The following is a 26,013-nucleotide window of genomic DNA, read 5'->3' as shown; positions in this document are numbered from 1 at the left end:
AGTTGAATGCCAAATTGAGAGGGGAAAAAAAGCTGTTCTTTGAAGTTCAGTATCTGCAGAAAACGTTTTTATCTTGTTAAATTGCATGCAGCATCCACAGATGGGATGGGGGTTAGGTAGCATAAAAAAAAAATGAGTAGAATACCTTTATCTAAATCATAGCATGCTATACTGCTTGAAGAACCCAGGCATCAATCTCTAGCTGGGTGGTTGACCGCCTAGATGTGCATGTATATTGAGGGAAGACTGAAGCAGAGGTGTAGCTGTCTTCTAAGGATGCTACAAAGCACATAAGTGAAGCTGAAGTCTCAGTTATTAAACTTGAATCTGTGTAGCATTGTATTAGCTGACAGTCTAGATTTAGGACATGGGAACCTGACTGCAACATTTACAGGCATTGCCTGGCTAGCAAAAACACTTGGTAGTGCTTTTATGCCTCCCTGTTCACTATTAGATGTTGATCTTGTGATACTGTGGGTATTTTTATAGGTGGACACCCTAGGGACAGCTTTCTGCAGATATCTGAAAAAAATACTGTGCTAATGCCAGATCATTTGCAAACATAAGGGAATTGCTAGAGGAGGGAGAACTTTAGGACAGGGAGGGAGGTGATCACAGTGATATGTCCCTGGTTCACTCCTTCTGTGGTGTGGAAGTCAATTAATGTGAAAACACTGCTGGGCACGGAGGGAGGGTCATGGTAAGAAGGTGGAAGCTGGCAGACTCCAGCCCCTGCAGCTTTCTTCCAGTCAGTTTGGAACTGAAAAGTTAGTAGCCATCAAGACAGTTTGAGAGGTAAATCTTCTATATAGCAGATTACTCAGTCTGTGGGTGCTTTGGATGCACAGATCAAATGTGACCCTTACACTGTCTTCCCCAGAGGTACTGGCGTCCTCAGTGAGACTTCTATCCCTGTCTCCTGTCCAGTGTCCAGACAGGTTTCTCTATTAACAGGAAGATCTTTCTGCCTGTAGTGTATCAGTTCCTTGTACATCACCTCTGCATTTCCAGGGTGTCCCAGAAAGGTGCATGATACCTAAATTTTTCTCATGTTTGGTCAACATTAGCAGAATAGTCAATGCACAACAGTCAGTGCATACTTTCTGATCTGCTGGCTTAGGAAACCTTTGTAAGAATTACTTCTATTAGCTCCACCTCTGCAAGAATGCTGTGAAATGTGCATTTCATTTCTTGAAGAGGAGACAGAAGGTCTTTGGGATCAGCTTGACTCTTCTCTCCTTTTGTGTGCTGTGCTCTCCCACCACGTGCACAGAAAAGAAGAAATTGCTGGCATAGTGCTGGAAGTAGGAAGCTGAAAAGAGACTATATCCACCTCCTGCAACTTTCATAGCCTTTTTGCTCTCCTGGGACAACCAGTAATGTCACATCATAAACTACTTTATGCAAAATCCCTGTCTTCTACTTATTGTGCTAAGAAATGTTATACCTCTGTTTCTGCTGCTTGCTCATGCCCACAGACTCAGTCATGGTCCCCGTCAGTCAAAGTCAAACCAGGAAGCCAGGCCTCAGCTTCTTCAATGCGTTGACCTCTAAAAATGCAAGTCCATGGCATAGAGAGGTTTTTTTCATTGGTTTTCATGGATTTTCCTGGCAGTGTCTCAAAGGCCCAAGAAAGCATAAGTTTAATGTGTTGTCTAAATATTGGGAAAAAAAGATAATTATTAGAACAGATAAAACCTAAACCTCTGAAACTTAAAATGTACAGACAGACATTTCTGAAAGACTGAAAGATGCAGCATATTCCTTGGTGAAGAGTGTATTGCATATGGGTACCAGAGACAGGATATAAGAGTCTGGCATGTGGTTAGGAAGTGGTAGAAGATACTGATACCTGAATTAGCATCTCAGCACCTTCATGAGTTTTTACTGCCTTTTCAAGGCTAGAAGTTAGTTAAGATCGAGAGGATCACAGCAGGCATTGTCAACGCCACCTGGTTACAGTGGACCTGGAAATATCCACCTACCCCAAAGTAACATATACTCACTTTGCAAAATCCTCTTCCACCATCCCAATTCTCGCCATAGTTCCTATGCTTTCTACAAACCTGGTTAGCTACCATTTGGGTTGCACTCAGAGCTATGCACTCAAGTTTCTGATTTCACTACCAGGTTCTGAGACTCCCTCAAGAAAAACAGAAGGATAGTTACCATTTTCTCTCCAGATGGACTGTGAGCAATCCTTCATCAACATTTAAGGGCATCTTTAGTAGTCTCTCTGGTCATGGTAGGCTTTATATAACTGGGATATTGAGTCTAATATGTAGTCTATTTGACTAAATTGGCATTTAGTCGATCGATAATTATTTGGAGTGTGGGAAGGTAGAAGAGAAGAGGAGGTGTTGACAATACAAGTTGTCTTTCACCTGAATCTACAGCACGCAATTCTCATCAGAATAAACAATGATTGATCTTATGCCAAAATGTGTCTCAACATCTGATTTTTTTTAGCAGTGTTGCCGTGTAGTTTTGGAGAGAATGAAAGGATGTAAGAGAACAGCCAGGAGGAGGGAATGGTCCTGTGTGAGGATGTGTCAAGGATGTTGTACAGTATAGTTTCTAGGCCACTAGGGCAGGCCGCTACATGGATGTTCAGGCACTCACCTAAGCTATCTGGGAAGGAATACAGACAGCAAGGCTAGACAGCTTTGCAGGCAAAGTGCCTTCAGTCTGGCAGCATTCTCAGAAATAGATAAAAAGTCTAAAGGTGAAAAGTCAGGAAACAGCATGAAAGCAGCACAGAGCCTGAAGAGTCATTTTCCATTCCTGAAATGCTGGCAGCATAGATTCTGCTCTTCTGACAGAGCTCCTATCAGGTCTGACAGAGCTATCTCCTAGGAAATTCCTCATGTGTGGCCTCATCACCCACTCTGTTCCTTTCATGTGTCTCAGTGTCTTTGGACTTCTTAAAATTGCCCTCTGAGGAGTCCCAGGGTCCTGAGATGAAGCCAGTGCTCTTCTCTGGAGCTGTGCTCATAGCCCAGCTTCAGTCTCAGTCAGGCTGCTCTTAGTACGTGCAGAGCATTTAGTCAGCTTCGGTTCATTATTTTCCTTCCAAGCCTCGTGGGATAATATCATTTTCCCAGCCCTGCATTGCCCCACAACCCAACGGTGTACATGGGGAAGTTGCTATGTCGGGGTTGTACCTCCTCTTGGTAGCAGTGTGGGTCATCATGGAGAAGACCAGGGAATGTATACACATTGTAGGCCTAGCACACCTGCAATTGACTTTAACTACAAAGAAGTTGGACCTGTTGTTTTAAGATGTTATTTTGAATTTTCACCTAGTTACCAAACTGGGACTTATATTGGTGAAGCAGGGGCAGAAAGAAGGAGAAAGATTTTATGAGCATTGCATGATGCCTTGTAGTTTTTCTTATCTAAAACTCTTTCTCCAGTAACTTTGGAAAATATCAGTCACAATCACTTGTGTAATGCTCTTCGTCTGTTGAGATTAAAGCATCATTTTTGTTTTGAAAATGTCTCCCACAGAAGTTCATGAACTAAGTGCCTTTTTTGAATGTTCTGATTAACGACAGTCTAGCTAGTAATGAGTACGGAGGAGGCAATGCAAAGCTATTTTGTCGGGCTTGCAGTACACAGTCTTGAAGTGGAATGTGAGGGCACGAAGTTGGTTCTTCCCACTCCTAGCTGCCTGAGTGGGTAGCTGAGTATTTTTTTTACCAGTGGCATCTGATTAATTAGAATTTTCTGACAGATTTTAACGTATTGATAGAGAGAGATGAATGGGAGAGGCTGTGTAGGGGATATTTCAGTTTACTGATGAAATAGATATAGTAGCCTATCCACATGTTCAGTCATTCGTATAATCATTTGGGCACATGAAAAGAACATGTAGCTTTTAAGGAGAGGTGTACCATAAAGGTGCAGATGACTAATTGTATATGAGATGGAGATACGGATTTACAAAAGTATTGTTCTTTGATTTTTTAGAGGGATGCTGACTGTTTTCAAGTTCAAAAAAAGCTGCACGTGTCATTATGTCTTGGCAATAAACCAAAACTGTCTGTGTTTATGTGCATCAGAGGTAGGGTGGGTGGCTGTATAGAAAAACCTGTGACAATTACTAAAGAAAGACTCCAGAAGCTGGTATGCTGGTGCCATCAAATAGAGCTGCTAGCAATTTCAATATTGAGGTAGGCAACATGTTCTACAATATGCACCCATCACCTTGTAATAAATGCTAAATCATAATATTCCAAAGTTGAAGCAGTGGCAAAAGAAGAATGCCAAAATATGGGGAAACGTGATAGTTTCTTGACTTGTACCAAATGATGAGCCATTTTTTATTGGCAACATAAAAAAATCTGACTAGTAGGATCCTTACAGATAGATTCCTGGCAGGTAGTGTTATTGATGATGACTTACACCAGCTGTGAATCTAATCCTCCGTTTTAGCAGTTTGCAGAAGTTCAGCAAATACTGATGATGACAAATACAGATTTAGTTCAAAGACAATTGGTGAACCAAACTTCTACCTAAACTTTAAGTGTTATAGATTCAGAAAGATTAAGTGCTTTTCTATCATTATTTGCTAGCTTTTTCACACTTCTTGTTTTCAGCTCATGCTGGAAATGAAAGCATTTTTCTACCATGAGGAGATGAGTGCAGATTAGCAATAAACATTTGAAAATCTAAAATAATTCAAAATCTTTAGAAGGTTAAGGCAAAAATGAGGTCTCTAGAAGTCAGATTTCTCCTCAAGAAGTCACATTTTCAGTGCTGATTTCTTTTGCCTGCTTTTTATATTTGTTGAGCCCCACTTTACAGCACTCACCCAAGTTTACAATCAGAATAGGGACAGCATAAAAATAAAAAAAGAAAATGTCCAAAATCTCTGCCTTCTACAATTAGTGGTCCTGTACTGCCATCTTCATAAGCCTCCGTGCCTGGAATCCTGTTTGCCAAACCTACCTGCTTTCACTTCCTGACAACTCAACAGCTACAAAGATAGTTTCAGCTAAAGATTTTAACAGCCTTTCAGTGCTTGAAAACAGGTTAAGAATCAGCTCTGAGGCTGGTAGTATAAATCTATTAAGAAGACCAAGAGGTTCAACAAATAGAACTTTTTTTGACTGAGGTAGTCTTGTCTTCTCAGATCTAGAAATGCCCATAGCCAATTATCTTTACATTTGGCTATGCAATTTAACTTATGAAGTTAACAAATTTATAAACATTAAAGGAGCAATATAAACAAACTAATATCTTCTCTGCCTAGAGCAGCCTCTCAGGGGACAGTTAATGATTTTGCCCTTGATAAAACAGATTGAGAAGATCTGCACTATATATAAATATGCATATACAGATATATGTATGTAAGGGGTGGGAGTCAGCTCCTGATTCAGATGCCTGAAGCTCAATGCAATGTAGTGGTAGAGCCAGGGGTCTATGCAGAGATGTCTCCTGCATCAGGTCAGCCTACCTGTCCTCCACCTGCACTGTGTAGGGGTGAGACCCTCCAGTAGGTCTTGTGTCATATCTGTGTTGAGCTCTTTGATTCTCTACAGTATATTAAATGGTACTAGATGCCTATGTCTAGGTACCTGCATCACTCCTTTAGTGCTTACATATAAGCCAGATATCTGAGCTCCCAATAAGGTCAGTGAAGAGCTAGATGGTCTGCTGACCAAATGCAAGTGTCTACCATAAGCTAAGAAAAATAGTACTCTGGACTCTACTGACTACATCGACCAGGGCCCCAGCTCGGAGGCTCACATGTAGTGAATAAGTGAAATGTGAGGCATCCTAATATATCTGAGACATGCGTGGGCCGGGCAGTTATGACACAGGACCTGTGTGAGACCTGTGCCTGTGAGGAGTGTTGAATGGAGGTCACACAGGACACCTGGAGGTATCTGAAATGGCACTAGACACCTACATGGGGGCAACTGAGATGAGCCCTAGATTTGCACTGGGTATAACAGGAGCTTAAAAACCTAATTCACGTATAGAGCCTGTAATTAGGTGTTTAAATCTGGAGATAAATCCCATCCTGTAGGTTCATCTACAACATATCATGTCTCTGACAGTGTCCAATGCAGAAACCCAGGAAAGATTTTAGGAACAGGACCACCAGAGCCCTATTGTTGAAGCAAGCTCTTTCAAAGGCACAGCAGTTCCTGATGGACACAAACTTCCAGGCAATCCAATGCTGCAAAGTGGTCCACTGAAAAATATTTTCAAAGAGGCATTCTAGAGTTGTCCTTCCTTGTCTGTGAGCGACTGTGCTGAAATGCAGTTACCTGGAACTTGCCTGTGGAGATACCTCTTAAATTAGTTGTATGCAAGGAAGAGTAGAATTTGAAAGACTTTTTCAAAGTGAACATTAGTCTTTGAGAGTCAAACATGCAATCATACCTAATAATCTTTAAAATGAATGGCTTTCCAAACCTTCAGCCATGGGAAAACCCCTATGAAAATTTAAAAAACAGAAACATGCCACTGTTGAGAAGCTTGCTCACGTATGGCCCTCAACACTCCACCATCAACTTTGCTCTTGTCATACGGCATCATTTGTCAAATTGTTCTGCGAGCAGTGAAATTTATGAAATCCCCACAGCTATGTGCATCATGATTGAATTTCCTCTTTTTTTAATGTTACGAATGTTCATCAAAGCTTTTTAACAGGCCAATGCACTCTTGATACCCTCTTTTTGTATGAATTCTCTGGTATCTAGTAATATAGTTGAGCTCATACTCCAGAATTTTCTTCAGATCTCAATCATCCATCTCTTTTAAGAAACTTGCAGGAATTCAGTATCTCTAATATCCCTTCCTGTTAACATCCAGCTGGAACAGCCTGACAAATTCAGAAGTCACAATGGGGTGACTGACAGAGTCCATTAATGTGATTACAGAGGCTTACTTTTCTTAGGAGACTACCCATTTAGCCTGTCAATTTACCAAGTATTTTCTGGATAGAGGATACGCATGTCACATATTGTGCCGACAGAAGTGTTTTAATTGTCCTTTATGCCAGTGCCAGGATCCATTTCTTCCATATCTTCACCCCAGACTGGCAGGAGGCAAAATTATTTCCCCTTTTAATTCAGCTACTAAAACATTACTGAGGGTAGGTAATAAAATATTGTCTAAGTTCGCAGGCTTGTCACAATGTGTGAGGCCTTCTGGCAGAAAAAAAGGAAACCTGAAACATCTACCCTCAAAGCCTTACATTTCATATTATGTACTGCCGAGAAGCAGCTAAATATTTGCAGAAAATGCAAAAAAATCTGCCACCATTTTATTTGCTACCAACTAGCTTTATGACATCAACTGTAAGTACAAACAAGCTGGCTGACAAGATGAAATTTCTCTTCCCTGCTTATTTAAACCTCTGCTTATTAAGCCTCTGTTACTACCATGCACTGAATTGAGTAAAAATATACTTACATAAGCTCAAAGAAAAAAACTTTCAATATCCTAAAGCACATTAGGAATACCTCTTTACCCATTCATTACTAGGATGCACCATGTGTATAAGAGGTGTACAGATCAAGATCTGCAATCGATCAGTAAGCTCAAGAGGCATACAACACTAAGATAAGACTAACCTGAAACAAGGAGAACTCACAGTATTAAAGGATTTAAACCAATCCATTCCCCTTGGCACCAGTTTCAAAGGCTTCTTTCTAGCAATGTACCCTTAAATACCTCTAACTAACTGTTCTGCTCCTGGTCTCTTGCTACATAGGACAGGTTATAATAACGCACACCTCTCCCATTTCTCCTTTGATCTCTTTGCAGTGGAAATTCAAAAGGAATTTTTTTATTTCTAGCAATCTTCTATTTTTTACCACTACATCTTTCCAAAACCTCATAAGCACTAGGATAGTTCAATTGATTCTTGCATGCAGGGAGGATCTTAAAGCATCTATCATTAATGAATTGAACACAGCTGAGAACATCATTAACCTGTAATAAAATTCATTTGTCAGTCCTTTGTCTCTCAAAGGAACTTCCATTTTTCACTCCCAGCATATCCTAGTGTAGTTGCGTGAGCCTTTGTCTCCTCACTCTACTTCAGAAACAAGTCCTGTTTTGCATCTGTGAAATACAGAAAATGTATAGTATTGTTAAAAAACTAGAGCTGCTGCTAAATAACAAACCGCTGAATAACATACCAGGAATAACATACTTATGAAACAGCTTAGTATGACATTTCTCTGCATCCTCTGTGGATTTATGGGGTTTCTATGTCCCTGCCATACTCTTTTGTATTCCTTTCTCATAATATTTTGAAAATATATAAAATGTTTTTAAGTGTTTTGCAAATTTGCCTGATTCCCACTTCGTTCTTTGAGAGTATAACCCCTTTAGTTTTCTCAGACACAAAATTTACTTCCCAGCTGTGAAGATATCTCAAATTACTTTGCAATGCTAAATAATTGCAATCAGCTGTAAAGAAGTTTAGCTAATTCCCACCCTTCCCTCTGAGATGCTTGTATCTCCTAAGCAGTTTATTGATACCTAGAGAGGCCACCAATCTGTTATGGTTCTTCCTGCAAAAGCTCCTTTTCAAAAACCGTCTTTCTCATTCCTTAGCCAGTGGGGTGCCTTTTCTTGTTTCTAGATCCATGAAGCTCAGGGAAAAACAAAGGATCCAGCTCAGATTCTAAGAACTCTTTTTTCTAACATTTCTCTCAAGACCTCACTGGAGAAGCAAGCCAATTTCCTCCTGCCTCCCCAGCTAACTATTGGAGCCATTTTGGGAGAAGGCAAAAAACAGGGAAAAGCAAGAGCTTTTCCACATTATTCTAGTCAGACCAGAGACACGGGTTCTCAGGAAAGGGAATGTCAGACATAAACTTCACTAAAATGATTTTGCCTTTATGAACCATTCTGTGTTTGAGAAAAGTATCTATGCATCCATTTAAAAACATTCGGTTGGGAAGGACCCCACTAGGTCTACTTTGAACATTCAGGAAGTTTCAATATTGGCTTTGCTCATCATGCAAACTTTGAGAGAGGCATATATGAGCTTTATTATGATGTGACAGAAATAATTTGAGTTCTCCTTTAATCATTTCCATAATAAGATCTTTTTTCTTTCTTAGCTCTCATATTTTCCACACCATTTTCATTTTCTTCTTTCACTGTCCCTGAGTGAAAACAACATTGTTTGCTTGTCATTTTTCATTATAAGCACTCAAGCAATGCCCAGAATTCTTAATTGAAAAACTTCTCTACCTAGTTTCAAAAAGATATGTGGTGAGAGAGCAGGTATGAGTTTCAGAGCTGGAAGCAAATTCAAAATATCCTGACAGTCTTTTATTGAGTGTCTACTTTTAAGTCATTTCCCACCCTTGCTCAAGCTATTGACATTGACTGAAGGAAGGGCATATCCATCCACTAATAATGCTCACAGGAAAACATTAATTGAAAATCACCACTTTTGTGTACAGGCTGTATTTTGGATCAGCTCCCAGAGATACAGGGTGGAGAAAAAAAAAAAGAAATAAAGTGCTGAAGCCTTTTGTCATCAGTCACATCTATCAAATCAAATATCTTTTCCTCTGATTCTGTCTGGAAACTTATCAATTCATTTTACAGCATTTCCTTTCCATTCTCTATTCTCCTTTTTCAAATAAAAGAAATCTATACTTTCTCACACCAGGGAGGATCCTGAAGAAATGATCAAACATTCTGCTTGTAAGCACCTAGAAGGAAACATAGACATGAACAGCAGCCTACCAGGATTTGTCAAGAACAAATCTTGTCATAACAATATAATTTTCATTCGTCACCAAATAGCAAGCTCTGTATGTTGGGGAAAAGCAGTACATATCATATAGCTTGAGTTTTGTAAGATTTCATAAACTGTCACTCAAAATACAGTCTAAGAAAACCACACTCAGAGTAGTTGCCAACAGTACTTGATAAAACAGAATGAATGAATTGAACAGAAGGATGAAATGAGCAATTCTGCAGGGGTCTATCCCAATCAGTATATTCATTCATGACATCTAAGATAAAATAGAGGGCATGTTAAATCTGTAGACAACACAAAGCTAGGGGGATCACAAGGCTGTTGCAGGACACAACTAGAATTCAGGGTGGTTTTGGCAAACAAGAGAAATTACTTCTGTAAAAAATAAAACAATTCAGTAAGAAAAAGTGTAAGGTTCTAAGTAGAGCAGAAATAATCAAGCAAGTATATATTGGAATTGAAAACGATTAAGATAACAGTTCTGCACGGGGGATTAAAACAAGACTAACAGAAAAAGACTGGACAATATCATATTACTGTGCAAAAGTCAATATCATATTTGGTCACATCAGAATGAGCACAGATGATAAGATATACGTGAATTTGTCCTCTGTTATACTCAGAAGTGGTAAGGAATGTGCAGAAAGAAATAAGAAGGTTCAGAAAATTAGAAAATATTCCCCATCAGGAAGGTCTGAAGGAATGAGTGTTTAAAAGAGAAAACTGAAACTACAGTAAAGAAATAACGTATTCTCTGTATCCACATTTTATAGAACAAGACATTATAGGCTTAAACCGCACAAAGGTAAAACAAATTAAGTATCAGAAACATTGTCTGGAAATGGTGCAACATATCCACCCACCACTGCAGAGCTTTAAGAACAGATTGGTCAAATATCTGTGGAGATTGATCTAGGTGTAGTTACCATACTTTGGGTTCAAGGGGGCAAACAAGACCTTCTGACAAGTTCCTTCCTGCCGTCCAGTGCTTCTATTGCTGAATTCTTTTACACTGTTTGGCTCGAATGTTCTGCAGATATGTTAAGCGTATGCTGTTATTTGTATCATGCGGTTATGCAAGTCATCCTCATTGTTTAGAAAAGTGATGTTGGTTTCAGTGAATTACTAAATGCTATTGTAATTCTTTTTCTTAATATGTAACATTAATGCCTTTTGTGCAATGTGGCTGGCACAGAGACTGGAAGTCATCGGTCCATGCTGTGACTATTGTGACACAAATTGATTCAGTTGTAATAGGATGAGCATGAAAAAGCATTAGAAAACCATAGGCTCACATCTTAGGGTAGGTTAAGTGTAACTGATAAAAAAAAGATAAAAATGCTGAGGTTTTGAAAACTCAGCTTGTACTTGGAAAAAACAGAAGGAAAATAATTCAAACTTGTAAATTTAACTTCACAAAATTCCCATATACACAAAAAGGCAAGCACTGAAGCCTCCTTAAATGTGACAGGGATTTTGTATTAGCTATGGCAACAGCCCTGTTCCTAGTCATGTCCCAGTAAAGCTGAAAGTAAATTTTCAGCAGAATAAATGGACATGATATTACATAAAACACTATTCTAACTGGGGGGAAGTTATCCTTTGCTAACAATAATGCATATTAGCAGCAAATAAGGACATTTAGGCCTGATCCTTGGAAATATTTATGACGTGGTATACACTGAGAAGGGCTTGCAAGGAGGCAAAAATGACAGCTCCCCGCCCTACCAATAGCAGACAAAAAGCAAACTCCTAAAGGTAACACATTCAGCATTAACTGTTCATACCTTCTTCTCACAAACCCTGGAAAATTGGCCAGAATGATGAATCCAGTACTTTAGAAAAATACCCATCTTGTATCCCAGCAGTGCGGGTTAGGAGGCATGAGCTATGGCTAGCTGTGGGTTAGTATTAGTGTGAGATAGCACAGCCATCAAGTTTTGAACTAGTTCAGCATATGGCCTGTGTCTGCTGAATAAATTCTTTTGGGCTGTATGATAAGGGAAGTGTTTATCTTACCCAACTTTAGCTATCTAAAATTAGATATCTGTTTTGGGTTGCTTATCAAAGCTTCTCTCTGTTAGACACCTTTCTTGGCTGACTTGAAATGTAATATTTTCATAAGAAAATATTAGGGACATTTTATAAAATTAATAGTTAGAGTTGTCGTAATAAAATAGTATAATCACAGTAATTTAATCTGAAGCAAAATGTTGGGGAATTGGTCCTTCTTATTGTTAAATTATAGGCAAATTTTGGAATAAAGTAAGGTTTCAAAATAAATAAAAAAAAATCCAGAATCTTTTGTTCAAAAATGTCCACACAAAAATATTTGATTTTTTAATTATTATTTTTTGCTATATCTTCCTGGCATTAATTCATAACTGGAATTACATCCTGGGTTGATAAAACATTTGCTCAAAAAAGTGTACCCAACTGGGAAAAGAAGCAGAAAGAGATGGTCTGCCTAGACAACCTAGAGTTACTGGCAGAACTGGTAACAAAACCCATGTCCTGAGGTCCAGATAAGTTGTCCAGCTGTTCTTGCCTTAAGTCAGATTCATGTGTTTTCTTCCCCTCAAGGAATCCTCCACTTTTTCCGTTCATAACATAATTTGGAATCTGACAAAAGATACTTCCATCTCAAAGCTGCAGCCCAAAGAAACCTTCCTACCACAAAGTCTCAACTTGTGGTTAGGATTTCATTTTGGCTAGTCAGTCCTTTCATTTTGCTGTAAACCACATCCTATAATTTAGCACAAGAGGGAGGTTTTATGGCCTTATGTGTCTAGCGTTTAGAATTTTAATTGGAGGTCTTACTATATTTTATATAAGAACCAATATTTTAATTTTTTAAGCACACTTCATTTAAGAGTCAATATTTTATTTAAGACTCAAAAAGATAAGCATCACTTAACCTCAAATATGTACTGCCCCATTTTATCATCTCTGTTGCTTGTGGTTAGACTCCAGAGAAAAGAAATCTGGAAGATAAGCATTAAAAACCTTGACAGCATTGAGCTGAACTGTGGGTGTGAAAATGTTAAAGGACACAATTTGTAATGAAATCTTATCTGCTGGACTTAGGCAGCATTTCAGATGTTTAATTAGTATTCAAAGTGTGCGTTCTTAAGAAGTTACACTCTCAAAAATTTCATTGCACATTCATACATTTACATTTAGTCCTCAAACTGTTGTCGGTTAACTTAGAGTGCCTTAGAGCAAGGGTGAGGTTTTGTGGATACATCTGTTTCCTACAAAAAGAATAGACGTGGAGGCAGAATATTATAAAAGGAAAGAAAATACTTCAGTAGCACATTAAGAGTGTAGTACTTACCTTTAGGAAATGTAACGAGTCCCAGGACAATAAACAAGTTGAACCCTTACCAGGAAGGCCAAGGAAGCTGCCTATGGAAAGCAAAAAATGACAATATACCAAATGGGTGTTGCATGGCTAGTATCACACACACTGCTCTGAAATGATGCTGTCCCTGAGCTCAGCTTGGCAACTGCTGTCCACTTCCCTGCCTTACATGCTCGATGGCCAAACAATATGCCAGCTGTGCAACGCACAGCAAACACCCTGGGATGGGGAAAAGGACTTTCAGCCAAATCTGAGGCCACCATTGCAGGCCTGCAGTTTGTGCAGTCTTGTGAGGATAATTTCAGCACGGCTTTCAGGATAGACTGTGTATAGACCCCTTCAGTGGTGTGACAACTGAATTCAAGTTATCTTGAAGTTATATTTTCAAGTTATTCAAGTTATCTGGTAGTTTATCAGTGACTTGGTGCATGTAAAAGGAGTTGGGGTAGGAGGATTTTTTAATCCTTCCTGGTGGAACTACTTCCATCATCATAATCAGGATGTATTTCAGCTGATATAATAATATGAAACCGAAGAAGAGAAGAACTCAACAAACCAGAATGTAAATCAGAAAACTGTATATGCATAGGGATAACTTGTATGCTGTGGGCTGTACTGAAACGTAGAGTTCAGCATTTTCAAGGTGTTTGGCTGATGGCAGCTATAGAGCAATAGCGCTGAAGCAACTGATGAGCTTGATGACACACCTTTATAATATTAATTTCCTTATATAATGTGGTACTGCATGAGATGACATATGTATTCATCTTGTTATCTGTCATATATCCTTTTTTTTCTTATAGGTTTCCTATGTAGGTTTTTCCTCCAATCATGCTGTTATGATTGACATGACTCAGAAATTTATTCACCTAACTACTTGCAGCCGTTGCAGGATTTGCTCTCCTTTACAAGCAAAAGGCAAAATAATTGTAAATAAATAAAGACAAGAACCAGGCAAGCTATCCGTTTGCCCAAGGAAATAGGTTGCTTTACGTAGATTCTGAGCTCTTGCACTTAAAAAGTAGGTAATGGGCACTGCAGTTTTCAGTCTTTCTGTTAAGATATTGCAATAATGAGAGCCATTATGAGAAATCTAGATGAAGAAATGGACGCACCTGGGGTTTCTGTTCCTCCTTTTCCAAACTCACTGTTATCTTTTGCTATTTCCTGGATATCTAAGAGATCATCAGCAATCAGTCTCTCTACTTTGATGTCATTGGGACAGACAATGTCTCAGACCTAACTGGCATTAATTTAGCCTAGATTTCTCTTTCTGTCATAGCAAAGGGGCTTCTCTTCACACAGACCATACAGGGAACTTAAACACATATTGAAGAGGGCTGTTCCACTTGGTATCTAAAAAAATTGTTAGATATCTAAGTAAGTCGAACTGACTCATTCCCACTTACAGTAAGTGCAGGGAAAAGGAATGCAACAAAAAATCTCATGTCCTTGAACACTGAAGTGTACAGACTTTGAGCTATGCTTTCTTCTTTTCTGCTTTGTTTTCTTTTTGCCTACTCATCCCGATACAGATACGCACACAAGTATACACAATCACCAAACTGCTTTGCTCAGCCCTATAAATAGTGTTGAAGTAGAAAATTTTCAACAAAATGTAAGAAGGCAAAAATCATTTGACCTAAGTTTAAGCAGCCTCACACTTGACATATTAACTCCAAAGTGTATAATATAGTTACACCACTGCTAAGCCTTGGGAAGTCACAGTCATAGTCAGTGACTGTAAGACCTAGTAGCTTCCCATCCTCCCAGGATTTAAGGAAGATTCATATGTTCTCTGTGAGTGTTCTGTCAAAGCTTTAGATTGTGTGACTAATATCAATGTGTGCTGGTTATTTGTTTTGGCTTCTTCAAAAAGAATTATTTTTCAGTAGTTTGAAAGTAAAATTCATCATAAGTCTGGTGACTTCAGAACAAGTACTCTGGGTCAACAGTTAAATGCTGAAATATTCTGAGTGCTGTGAGAGCACTCAGAACTTCAAAAGATAAGTACTTCATTATGCTGCAGATGAGGAAATAATTTGACCTTATTGCTTTGGCGTTCTGTATATCTTTGGTTTAAATGAGTAGGAAATCTTAAAATAGGAGGTAAAGGGTCAGGGGTTAAACTCATGATGTAATTAAAGTTGCAGTCTTAGGGGTTGCCCTTTAAGTTTAAATGTTTCTGTAAGTTAAGGCTGAAATGATTTAATACACACTTCTATACTTGGGTAAATTCTGATGGTATGAGTTCCAAAATGTGTGCATGAGCCTTATAGCTGAGTTACCTTAAGATGAAAGGTTTTGATAAGCTATGAGAAAAATAAGCAGCTTTTGAGTTAATGGACCCCATGTACAAGTCAATCATTGTAATGCCATGTTGTTTGAAGCTGTGTCTCTGTTAATTTTTCAGAGAAGATTGCGGTTAATAACATGTTAAGATAGCCTTCACTTCTGGCAGGGCTCGAAGCAAATATTAGTTTAGTACTGTCAGAAAGTACAAAGATAATGACATGCTAAGTGACAGAGGAGTACTCTAAGCAGTCGGTGAGTTTGGAGTTATAGCTTTGTATCCTTGAGTTTTCTGCCCTTGCAGCGCTCTCCTCTACTCCCTGACCCCGGGGCCAAGAGGGAGTCTCACTAGTTGTGGCGGACACTGTCAGAGCACAACATGTCCCTCCCTGTAAATCTTTTTCAGATCTACGATAGCCCCAAATCTCGCTTCTGCTAATGGAAAGTTTGAGTCTCTACTGCCATTTTCATCCCTCTAGCCTCAAAAGCATTGGCCACAGTTGCAATTCAGAGAGCAGGAAAAGTGTGTGTATGCACGTGTGTGCTCTCTTTTTTTTCTATATAATATGTAAGTAAAAGAGAACATCAATCTAAGACTACAATAACCAGTGAGGTTTGGGGTTGGAAATGGGTCTCATTTTCCTCACTGACACCACAGACAGGTGAGAAAACAGGTATGGATTTCAAGCCCCAGTCCACACTGGACAGGAGTAATGAAGCGATCTGGGCATGTGGGCACCCCCGGGTGGGCTCTGCGCAGTGTTCAGCCTGGAGGTGACAGGTGACCCAGAGGTGCCCTGGAAGAGACCTGACAAAGCAGTGTGGACATAGCCAGAGAGTCCTCTGAGAAGACATATGCCCAGGTTGTGTTTCTTCTCCTGACCACAGCTGAGATTAGGCACAGCACACAGACCTTCTGCTTGTTCTTGTACCCAAGTGTCTCCCCATCCCTACGTACCTTCAGTATATTCTCAGCTGGGTTCCTTACCTCCTGAGTAATTTTAAACCCATATTTCTCTGTATGCCTGCACACGCTACACTATTTTGTTTGTACCTCAGAATAAAGAAAGCAGAAGAGAACTTTCTCAGGAGCTGCTCGGCTCACAACCGCTGGTTGTAAACATCTCCCATACGCCTGTTGGGAGGACTGTGAGGACGGCTGCTCCCTCTGCATGGGGTCGTGAGGGTGGATGGGCTAGCTCAGGCATACCGCAGGCCGACTCTAAAACGGACTCTATGCCAGCCCTAGCCAGTGCCAAGCCAAGCGTGCCTGTTTGAGTGCGTGGGAAGGGAGAAAAGGGATTTCCGCCCCTTGACTCCACATACCTTCTCAGAATCTGGCACAGCTACTCGAGGTCAGCAATACGCTATGGCCAGGTGAGGATTGTTTCCCTAGGGATGTGTGATTACAATCCCGAATGTGAGATCTCCAGTCTTGACTTTCCACACCATTTTACATGAATAAGTGACCACCTCCCAAAGTAATTCTCTCATTCAGCTAATTAGTGCTTCAGGCCCCTGTTTTACAGCCCACACACATAGCAGCTCTTATACACAGACACAGTCCCATTGTACAAATATGAGCTGTTTTACACACAGAACAGCTAAAAAATGTACAAAATACACAGTGTCTTCATTAGAAAGAGGGAAAAAAAAAATCCATGATCTATAGATTTTATTTATGGATTTAGATCCACAGACTACCATTTCTTTTCAGCTTAATTTCATTCTAGTTTTCTTTTCCACTGAGTTTCTGTCTGATTCTGTGCATTTCATTTTTTGCTCCACTTCTTACCCTCCCAAGGCTCTAAAAATAGCTCATTTCAACTCATTCTTACACTGTTCTCACATGCGTTACCTGTTTCCTATTAACTTCTCTTCTTAGCTATTTGTGTTTTTTCCACCTGGCAACGAGGTCATTCTGCTGTCATAAGACTTCTATCAAACATTTTTTTCCTCCCTCCAGTGGCCATCTATTTCCCTAGCCTTCAGATAACTTTGAGTCAAATGTTTTCCTTTTTTCTTCCTCATAAAGGAGCGTCACTCAGAGCACCTTGCTGATGTGGATTGAGTTTGTACTTGGTTATTGAGCTATGGACCAAAGGCAGTCCGTAAGTGATGATGCCAATACCACTTTTTGATTGACATTGGCTAATTACACTTATATGGCTTCATCATACTAGTCTAATGATCTGTCTTGATCTGGGAAAGACTTTAGAGTCTGATATTGTAAAATAAAGAAACTAGCTTAAAATGAAAGACCTTGCAGTCTTCTGATAAAATACAGAAACACACCAGAAGACTGAAAATACAGAAGTGCACACTAGAAGAGGCTTTAAAAATGCTCTCTTGGGGCCCTTGTTCTACTAACTCCGCCATTTTCCTATAAAGAGAGTGTGTTTGTTTGCGCATGTGAATGTAGAACTGAGCCTTAAGACGTTACGCTCTTTACAGCAGGTATCTTTGTTTCTCTACACAGTCATATTTCCAACTTTCTCTTTAAGAAAACATATCTTTTCTTTCTAATTTACTTGCCCATTTTATTTTATAACTATAACTTTTCTGTGTCCTGTTCACTGCTTCCTTCAGAGAATCACAGTTATGCCCCCATGATTCTGTCTTCCCTATAAAACTGAGATTAACCAGTGAAAGATGAGAAAGCGTTTCCATCTTGCTCACAGCTGGCACTTCAAGGGACCTGACAGGAGCGTTTCTGTCTGACTCTTCCTTGTTTATCTAATCATTTGCTCTAATGAATCGTTGCCCATGGGTTGTTTACGTACAAACGGGTTTTATGAAAAATCACACCCTGTTTATAGCAATTTATTAACTGGAAAGACACAATTAGCTAATTGAATTGTTATGTTTAAAGTGTTTCCTTCAACTCTGGCCAGAAGAAAAGATCCATCAGTAAGTGTACTACCTGGTAAACTATTCGTAGCTTGATTTTCTGTAGCTCTTGTTCAATGAAGAGGCCTGTAAGAGTTTTTGCCTTTTTTCACAGGTGCCACCAGTGCTTCTGGACAAGCAGTTTTCGGAATTTACGCCGGATATCACACCAATTATTCTGGCTGCCCACACCAACAATTACGAAATCATAAAGCTCCTTGTGCAGAAAGGGGTCTCCGTGCCCAGGCCGCACGAGGTCCGCTGTAACTGCGTCGAATGTGTCTCAAGTTCAGACGTGGATAGCCTCCGCCACTCTCGATCCAGACTCAATATCTACAAGGCTCTGGCGAGCCCATCGTTGATTGCTTTGTCCAGTGAGGATCCTTTCCTTACTGCTTTTCAACTGAGCTGGGAGCTGCAGGAACTGAGTAAAGTCGAAAATGAATTTAAGTCGGAGTATGAGGAACTGTCACGGCAATGCAAGCAATTTGCAAAAGATCTCCTGGATCAGACACGGAGTTCCAGGGAATTGGAAATTATTCTTAATTACAGAGATGATAATAGCTTGATAGAAGAACAAAGTGGTAATGATCTTGCAAGATTGAAACTGGCAATTAAGTACCGTCAAAAAGAGGTGAGTGTGCTGGAGAATATTTAAGCATATTTAGTAGTAGTAATGTGATAGATAATAGCCTGAAATACATCCTTTTAACTGAGACAAATTGCTGCTTATCTTTTTTTGTTCTACAGTGTCTCTTCTTTTTTTATATTTCTAATTAGATGAATTTGAGTAGCTGTTGTAGCTTGATAGTACCAGAATTCAAAATGTTCTGTTATAGCACAGATCCAAAGAAACTTTTTTTCTTTTGCACCTGAATAGACTTAGTCTCCAGTAGTTGTGCTCTGAAGAGCTCTTCAATAATAGGATGAGAAATATATACAGCGTACTTCAAATTAGCTTTAATTGTGTCTGACAGAAGAAGGAGGCTGTGTGTTTAAACACCTATAAAATACTACTGGTACCTCTATAGAGAGGTTTCTTCAAAAAATAGCTATTATAAATAGGTAGTGAAACATAAGATTAATAGCAATGCATGACTCCCAAAAATGTTGACATTCAGATTCTTTTTCATAAAGAATCCAAAATAGAGATACCTGGGTATTGGTTTCCAGTATGACAGTTAAAAATTAATGAGTTTGCTTCACTGATATAGATATTCAATTGGAATCAGAGGATGTCTGCATTTCTTTTAAAAATACTGAAGTTCTTATGTGCATGAAAGACAAAAGAATCAAGACAGAAAAATGAGTTAGGAAGACAGTTCTCCTGATATTTCCAAAATGTTGCTTGATCCCTTCATGTCAGAATGTGTTTTACCATCTCATTCGGAACCTGTACATCCAAAATCAGCTGAATTGTGGAATAGTATAGGCAAGACAAATGCTGTTAATAATTAAATGTTACTTGTTTCTATAAAATATGGCAAATGCTTAAGAAACTTCTGTGTTGTATTGAACTAGTCTATTTATCACTGCTAAAACTCTGTTCTGCAAAATATAATAATAAGTGCATTAATATATTAAGTATGTTAGAAAGGTTTGCAGGAACAATAACCAAACATGTAATGATTCTGTTGTCCATTTGAAATACAATTTAGTAATGCTAAGAAGTTGTCATGAAGATAGGGAGCTACTGAAGTACTGCCGGAAAAATATCTCAATTGGTCTCTGACTTCATAAGTCTTCTAATAACCATTTTTTCCTTCAGGAAATGTATTGCATAATATTATATTTGATAGTATAATGTTTTAGGCAACACATTCACTGCCTTCATAAATTATTTTTGCATAGTACTATTCCAGACTTTTCTTAACAACTACTATTTCTATTTCTTGAAATGCCAATCCTGTCCTACAGTCATTTAAGAAATTCTAGCTTGGACTTCTGTTTTCCAAAGGATTCATGCATTGAAATAAAATTCTGATCTCTCAGGGGTTTGTTTTTAAACCTAAATACAAAGCTTGAATTTTCTTAATTTAAGATAGAGACAGTGAGAGACATCTGTAGGGTGAGATGTTTTTTATAGTTGCATCTGATTCCTGTACCTAATTAAATTGCAATAATACAGCTGATTACACTTCATTGATTCTTCGTAACAGCAAACATTAAAGCAATACTGATTTAGTGCAACAGTTCCAAATCATTGGATCTTTTATATTTTACATACATTTTTCATTTCTATAAATATTTCCCACTATCCCTGCCATTTGAATCTCCCTGAAGTAAAATCAAGTTTTATTAGATTCTTTTGCTGTGTTCCTGAAAGTATTCCCTGCTAGATGCTGGAGCAAATAGTAGCCACTGTAACTGATTAGTCATTTTATTTCTGATTATTACAACAGTATTCTGGTAGGTACAGCTCCAAGGACAAGAAACTTACATCGGGCATAACAAATGCCTGGATTCTGGCTGTCCTGGTGCATATGGATCACAATGAAAATAGATCAGATGGGTCTTTCTATTTTGTGTGTTAGGGATGTTACAGGAGCCACTGAATCCAGCAGTCTCCAGGGTCTGGAGATTCTTCCGGCCTGGGCACTGGAGCCCAGCCAGGAGCACCTGGAGACCCCAGGGTCTCCGTCTCAGGCGCAAGCATACTGACTGGCCCCACTTACACAAGACCAGCCCCTTGATTGCCTTTTCCTCTCCATTTTGCCATGCTTGTTCCTCCCTGATCCTTCCCCACCTTTTACCCTTCCCCTAAACATCCCATATTAAATTTTACGTAATCCCAGAAGACCCCTCTGATATCCCATAATAACTTTGAATTTCCCATGAGTCCCATGAACCTCCTCAAACATCCCAAAATACTCGTGATAATGAAGTTTTCCCCTCCTCATGATCAGTTACAAAGTTGAGGTTGACCCTCCTGGAGGCAGTTGCAGCCGGTCTTTTAATGGCCCATTCGTCAGGCTAAAGAGTCTTGGTCTTCATCATTGTCTCTATTATACCCTGGTTTGTGTGTTGAATTTATCACTTTTCTTGTTGTTTTCTGTTTCTGTTATATTAATTAGCCCTTAACCAGATAATTAAATGAACAAATAATTCAATGAACCAAACGCTCTCACATTTCATATACCCTTACACAACTATCCAATGTTAGCTTGATGGCAATCAGCAGAGGCAACTTATAAGTCTTATTTTTAAAATGGCAGGAAAAAAATGTGGGCTGGATTTTAACTAGCCCATTAATATATTATTTTGGATGTAACCTGTTTAAAAATACTGGTTTGGGGTGATACATCTGCTTCCTCTGCCCTATGTGTCTCAACCACCAAAAGTCAGTTCCCACCAAAGACTTTTCTATTATGACAGGAGCAAACTTGGATTTGTGTTTTTTTGATGCTCCCGGTTCTAGTTATTGTCTTTCTTTCTCTTAACTTGCCTGCAATCCCGCAAAATAATAGTAACAAAAAAAACCCAACCCAAACCCCCTCAACAAAACAGCAGAACAGATAAGAATGCATTGTCTTCCCTTCTTATCTTACCACCATCCCTAACATCTCAAACATTTTTCACACTATTACCAAAGGACATTGTAATGCTCTATTGGGGCTGAGGGCAGAGCTCCATGAGTAAGCAATCAGGTGTGGTTGTTCAGAACATCCAGTCTAAGTACAGAAATCGCCGCTAAAAGTAACAAAATAATGATGAGGACAAGTGAAGTAGCAACACATGTCCTTTTACATTGCTTTTACAATTAATTGCTCAGGAGTTAAAGATTACTTTTTTTCTTTCAAGTTGAAAATAACACCAAAAATCATTAGCAGTAATTCCTCTTGGCATTAATAAGCAAGTGAGTATGAAACACATTAGGACTAAACCTTGTAAAGGACTGGTGTAGGCTTTGGATGATATAACTTGGTTTAATCTCAAAGACACAAGATTGGGTAGGAACAGCAGATTGAGGGTACTTGTGGGAGAAGCAGACAAGTGGATGGTGAAGAATTTTCATTCTGTAAAGAAAGGAAAATTGACAAACATGAGAAAAGATAATTATCAAGCTGGGAGTTGTTGAGGAGCTTCCAAAATGACATAGTGTTTGATCAAATGTAGATCTAGAAATACCTTGTAACGAACAGAGAAAGGCTCTTAAAAGTGAAGTGATTAAGCAGTGCTTGGTGTAGTGGTCTGCAAGCCCCTGGTACCACCTCTGTATTATCATCTATGGAAATGAAGAAAGCACATTAATTCTCAGAGCTGTCTGCATTGTTCATGGTCACCAGATGGCCCCTGAAGTGGACCTTCTCCACAAAACCAAAAAGTTTATGCCAATTGGATTTGAGGTTCTCCACAGTAAAAGGTGCTTATCATCTGCATTTCCATTCCTTTCGCACTTGCTATAATACTGTGATCCTCGTTCATGTACTGTCAAAAGGCATCTCAGTGGTATCAATTCTCAGTCCATGGAGTCATGTCAGAGGGAACCTACTATGTATTACCAAGGAGGAAACTTCCCTGATAAAACCATCTATCTTCTTTCATTAATAATTAATGAGGATGAAAGAGATTTATAGTTTCAAGTTTACACTGCAGAATAATGTCTGGCAAGACTGTGGATAATATCTGTTCTGAGTTAGGTGGCAGAACCAGAGAGTATCTGCCAGCATGTATGTTTTGTGTGCTTACCCACATTTTCTTTTTTAGCATAGCACACGGGACAGAACACCCGAGGTACCATTTTTTTCTGTTCATTTTGCACCACTGATGCTGTTTGATTATAAGCAAAGACACGTTGCTGATGCTTATGGTGCCTGTTTCTGACACCTACTGTTGCCTGGGCTACAACTAGCAGCAGACAAGAGAGATTCTCTGAGGTCATGCAGCCACTCTGCATTGGGCACAAACATTTTGTTGTCTAATTTTCTACTGTACAATATTATCTCAACTAAGGGAGAGTTTGGTTTTATGAAGGGTGTCACTTACAATTTCATTGTGCTAGATTGTAAGCACACGATGAGCAAAGAGAAATAGTTTTCTGTTTTCCTAAACCAAATAAAAATGTTAGCTGATTCAACTGCAGCTTCATTCAAGGATGTAGAAGGGAAATCCTCAATTCTGTGTATGATTCACAAGCAACAGTTATTCTACCTGTAATAATAATAATATGGCATTCTGAGTTCAAGTAAATTACAAAACCCAGGTGCAACAATGCAATTAAGTAGCAGAGAATAGTAGCAGTCTATAATAATTAGTAGGCAGTCATCTTTGCCACTAATTGCAAAATGCATATTCTGTCTCATATATATTGAGAGTTTTTAACAGATAAATCACAGCAAACCCCCAGTGTCTCTCACTCTTCAGTTAACTTTGTTTTAGCTTTGGTTCTGTTTAGGTATTATGCATATATCTGCACATACGTGAAAAAGTGTTTACTAAAATGCTTACTCATTTTCCCATATATGTGAAATAAAGGGGGGGATGTGTTAATAGACTGAATCTATATCCTCTGGTTTCACAGTAAGTTTAATTAATGCAATTTAAATACTTACACTAGTAATTTATTTCTCTGTTTTGTCTTGCCTCATGCTAACTGGCCCATGTCATTTAAGCTGTAGCTGTATAAGCTCAAACATAGTAGCAGGATGAGGTTATAATTATTGGCAGTACTGTCTCATTTTGCTTTGTTAATAGGCATTCTGATATCAACACAGAGGAAATATGAATTTTTAAGTATATAACTGTTAACCTTTTCTCTTTCACTTTTCAAATGAATGAAGAGTAGCTGGTTTTGTTTTGTTTTGTTTTGTTTTTTTCTTTTTCTTTTCCATTCTTAGTTTACTCTGCTCATCTTTCCCTTCATCTGTAAGTACAAGATCATTGGAAAATTTGGAATACTTGATATTAGCTGGATGTAAAGTAGGTTACATTCTGCGTATTTCAGTTTGACACTCTGAAAACATTTTAATAAGCTTTTTTCTGCCTTTATATTTAAAAACTAAAGTAAATACATAGTTTATCTAGTATCCATGCATGGCTATGTATCATGTTGAGGTGTAGATAAAGAAACAAGAACTAAATTTGCTAAAAGATACATTCAGGAAAGACATTTTTCCTCATCCTGAATTAACTTTTTTAAAGGTTTGATTTAAAACATAGAACCATTTCTAAATTTTCATTTGTCTTTTCAGTACATTTCTATAGAGCTGAATAATCAATGTTTACCAAAAATTCGGCTGCTTAACTACTAAAACTCTCCCAAATACCTCTAGCTGGTCTTCTAGTAGTTCCCACTTGCCGGGGGCAGGCTGTGGTTTTCTGAGTTGTTAGCGCCTGCAGAGCCTGAACTGGCAAGGAGGCAGAGAAAGAGTGAAAGAGGGAGTGGGTTTGAACAATTTAACACAGTTAAGGACATTTGGATTTAACAAGAGTACAGGCTTTATTAATAAGAACTTCAGGGAAAATATTTCAAAGAAATCAGCTTCAGATTAGCTTGCTCACTTATTTGCAGGCAGACAAGAAGTGAGACAGGACTCCCCCACATAGGAAACACACATCACGGATCAACTGTTTTTAACATAAACCTGTATGTTCCCATAAAACACACAGCAGTGATTACTGATACGAGCAATATCACTAAATTATTAATTAGTTAATTAAATCTTAAATACAATAATATGATATTCACATTTCATAGATCAATTCTTGTTTTCTAGAAGAATGGTGCTGCAGGATAAAAAAAGTTGTTACTGATAATAAAAGCCATCTGTTTGCTCCTGCTCAAAAGAGGACTTTTCAAAATGCAATCATCAGTTCTTCACTAGTTTTCTATGCAAATTACAACCTCAGTGAAATAGAAATGTTTCACAATTCAGTGAAATTTTCAATTAAAACATGTCAAATCATTTCAAATCTGTAATTTCATGTCGACGTCTAAACATTTAAATAAAGTAAAACATTTTGTTAGACTGCAGTTGCTTCTTACTTCACTTGGACTTCAACATTTTTGACGATGCAATGCTTATACCTAATATCATCCATATCATATTATTATACAAAGTACTATAAATATGATAGAAAGCAAAAATTATTCCTTTTCAAAATTAAATATCTCAACAATGCCTAGAGAAAATAATTTTAAAGTACTGAAATGAAAAGTTGCCATGTTCTTAGTAATGTTTTTTAATGTTTAAACTGCCATTCTGTTGGGATCATTGGCTTTTTATTCAGATAAGGAATATAAAATATGTCTGGAAACGCTGGAAATTTCTGTAGAGCTTCTGTGGCAGCAATACAGTTTAAGAGTCTAAATCAAGCTTTGTGACTGTCTCAGAGAGCAGAATTTTCCTTTGGAATCACAGATTGATTTCGAGTAATTTTAGTAGCCATTATAATGAATTTCTCGTTAAAAGTCTTTCAGACGCAAAAACCTGAATTATTGACTCTGCAAGCAGGAATGACTTTGGAAACACAACATCTAAGAATTATCCTGTGTTTAAAAAACCCCCACACCTGAAAGATAAACAGAAACACAGCAGCCATGTGTTAGCAAGTCACTGTGTATGTGAATATTTGTCAAAAGACTGGAAAGGTGCAGTCTGAAGTCTCCATGTAAAAAATAACAAAACTCCACAAAAAATGGATTCTGATAATATTTGGACATTTTTAACACCAAAGGGAGATGTGTTTAGTCTATGAATCCTATAACTGAGAGGAGTGA

The 26,013-nt window shown here is 38.5% G+C and overlaps 1 protein-coding gene across 1 annotated transcript in view; it reads left to right on the top strand.

Moving 5' to 3' along the window:
• TRPC4 (transient receptor potential cation channel subfamily C member 4) overlaps positions 1-26,013 on the top strand; it is a 159,242-nt gene that overhangs the window by 65,604 nt on the left and 67,625 nt on the right. The window contains exon 3 of the mRNA XM_050915459.1: positions 18,409-18,927. Coding sequence (XP_050771416.1) covers positions 18,409-18,927 — 519 coding nt within the window. The remainder of the gene's footprint in view (positions 1-18,408; positions 18,928-26,013) is intronic.

This window comes from Gymnogyps californianus, chromosome 1, assembly GCF_018139145.2.
Source record: "Gymnogyps californianus isolate 813 chromosome 1, ASM1813914v2, whole genome shotgun sequence".
Classification (NCBI taxonomy): domain Eukaryota; kingdom Metazoa; phylum Chordata; class Aves; order Accipitriformes; family Cathartidae; genus Gymnogyps; species Gymnogyps californianus.
This window is presented reverse-complemented; position numbering and strand designations above follow the sequence as displayed.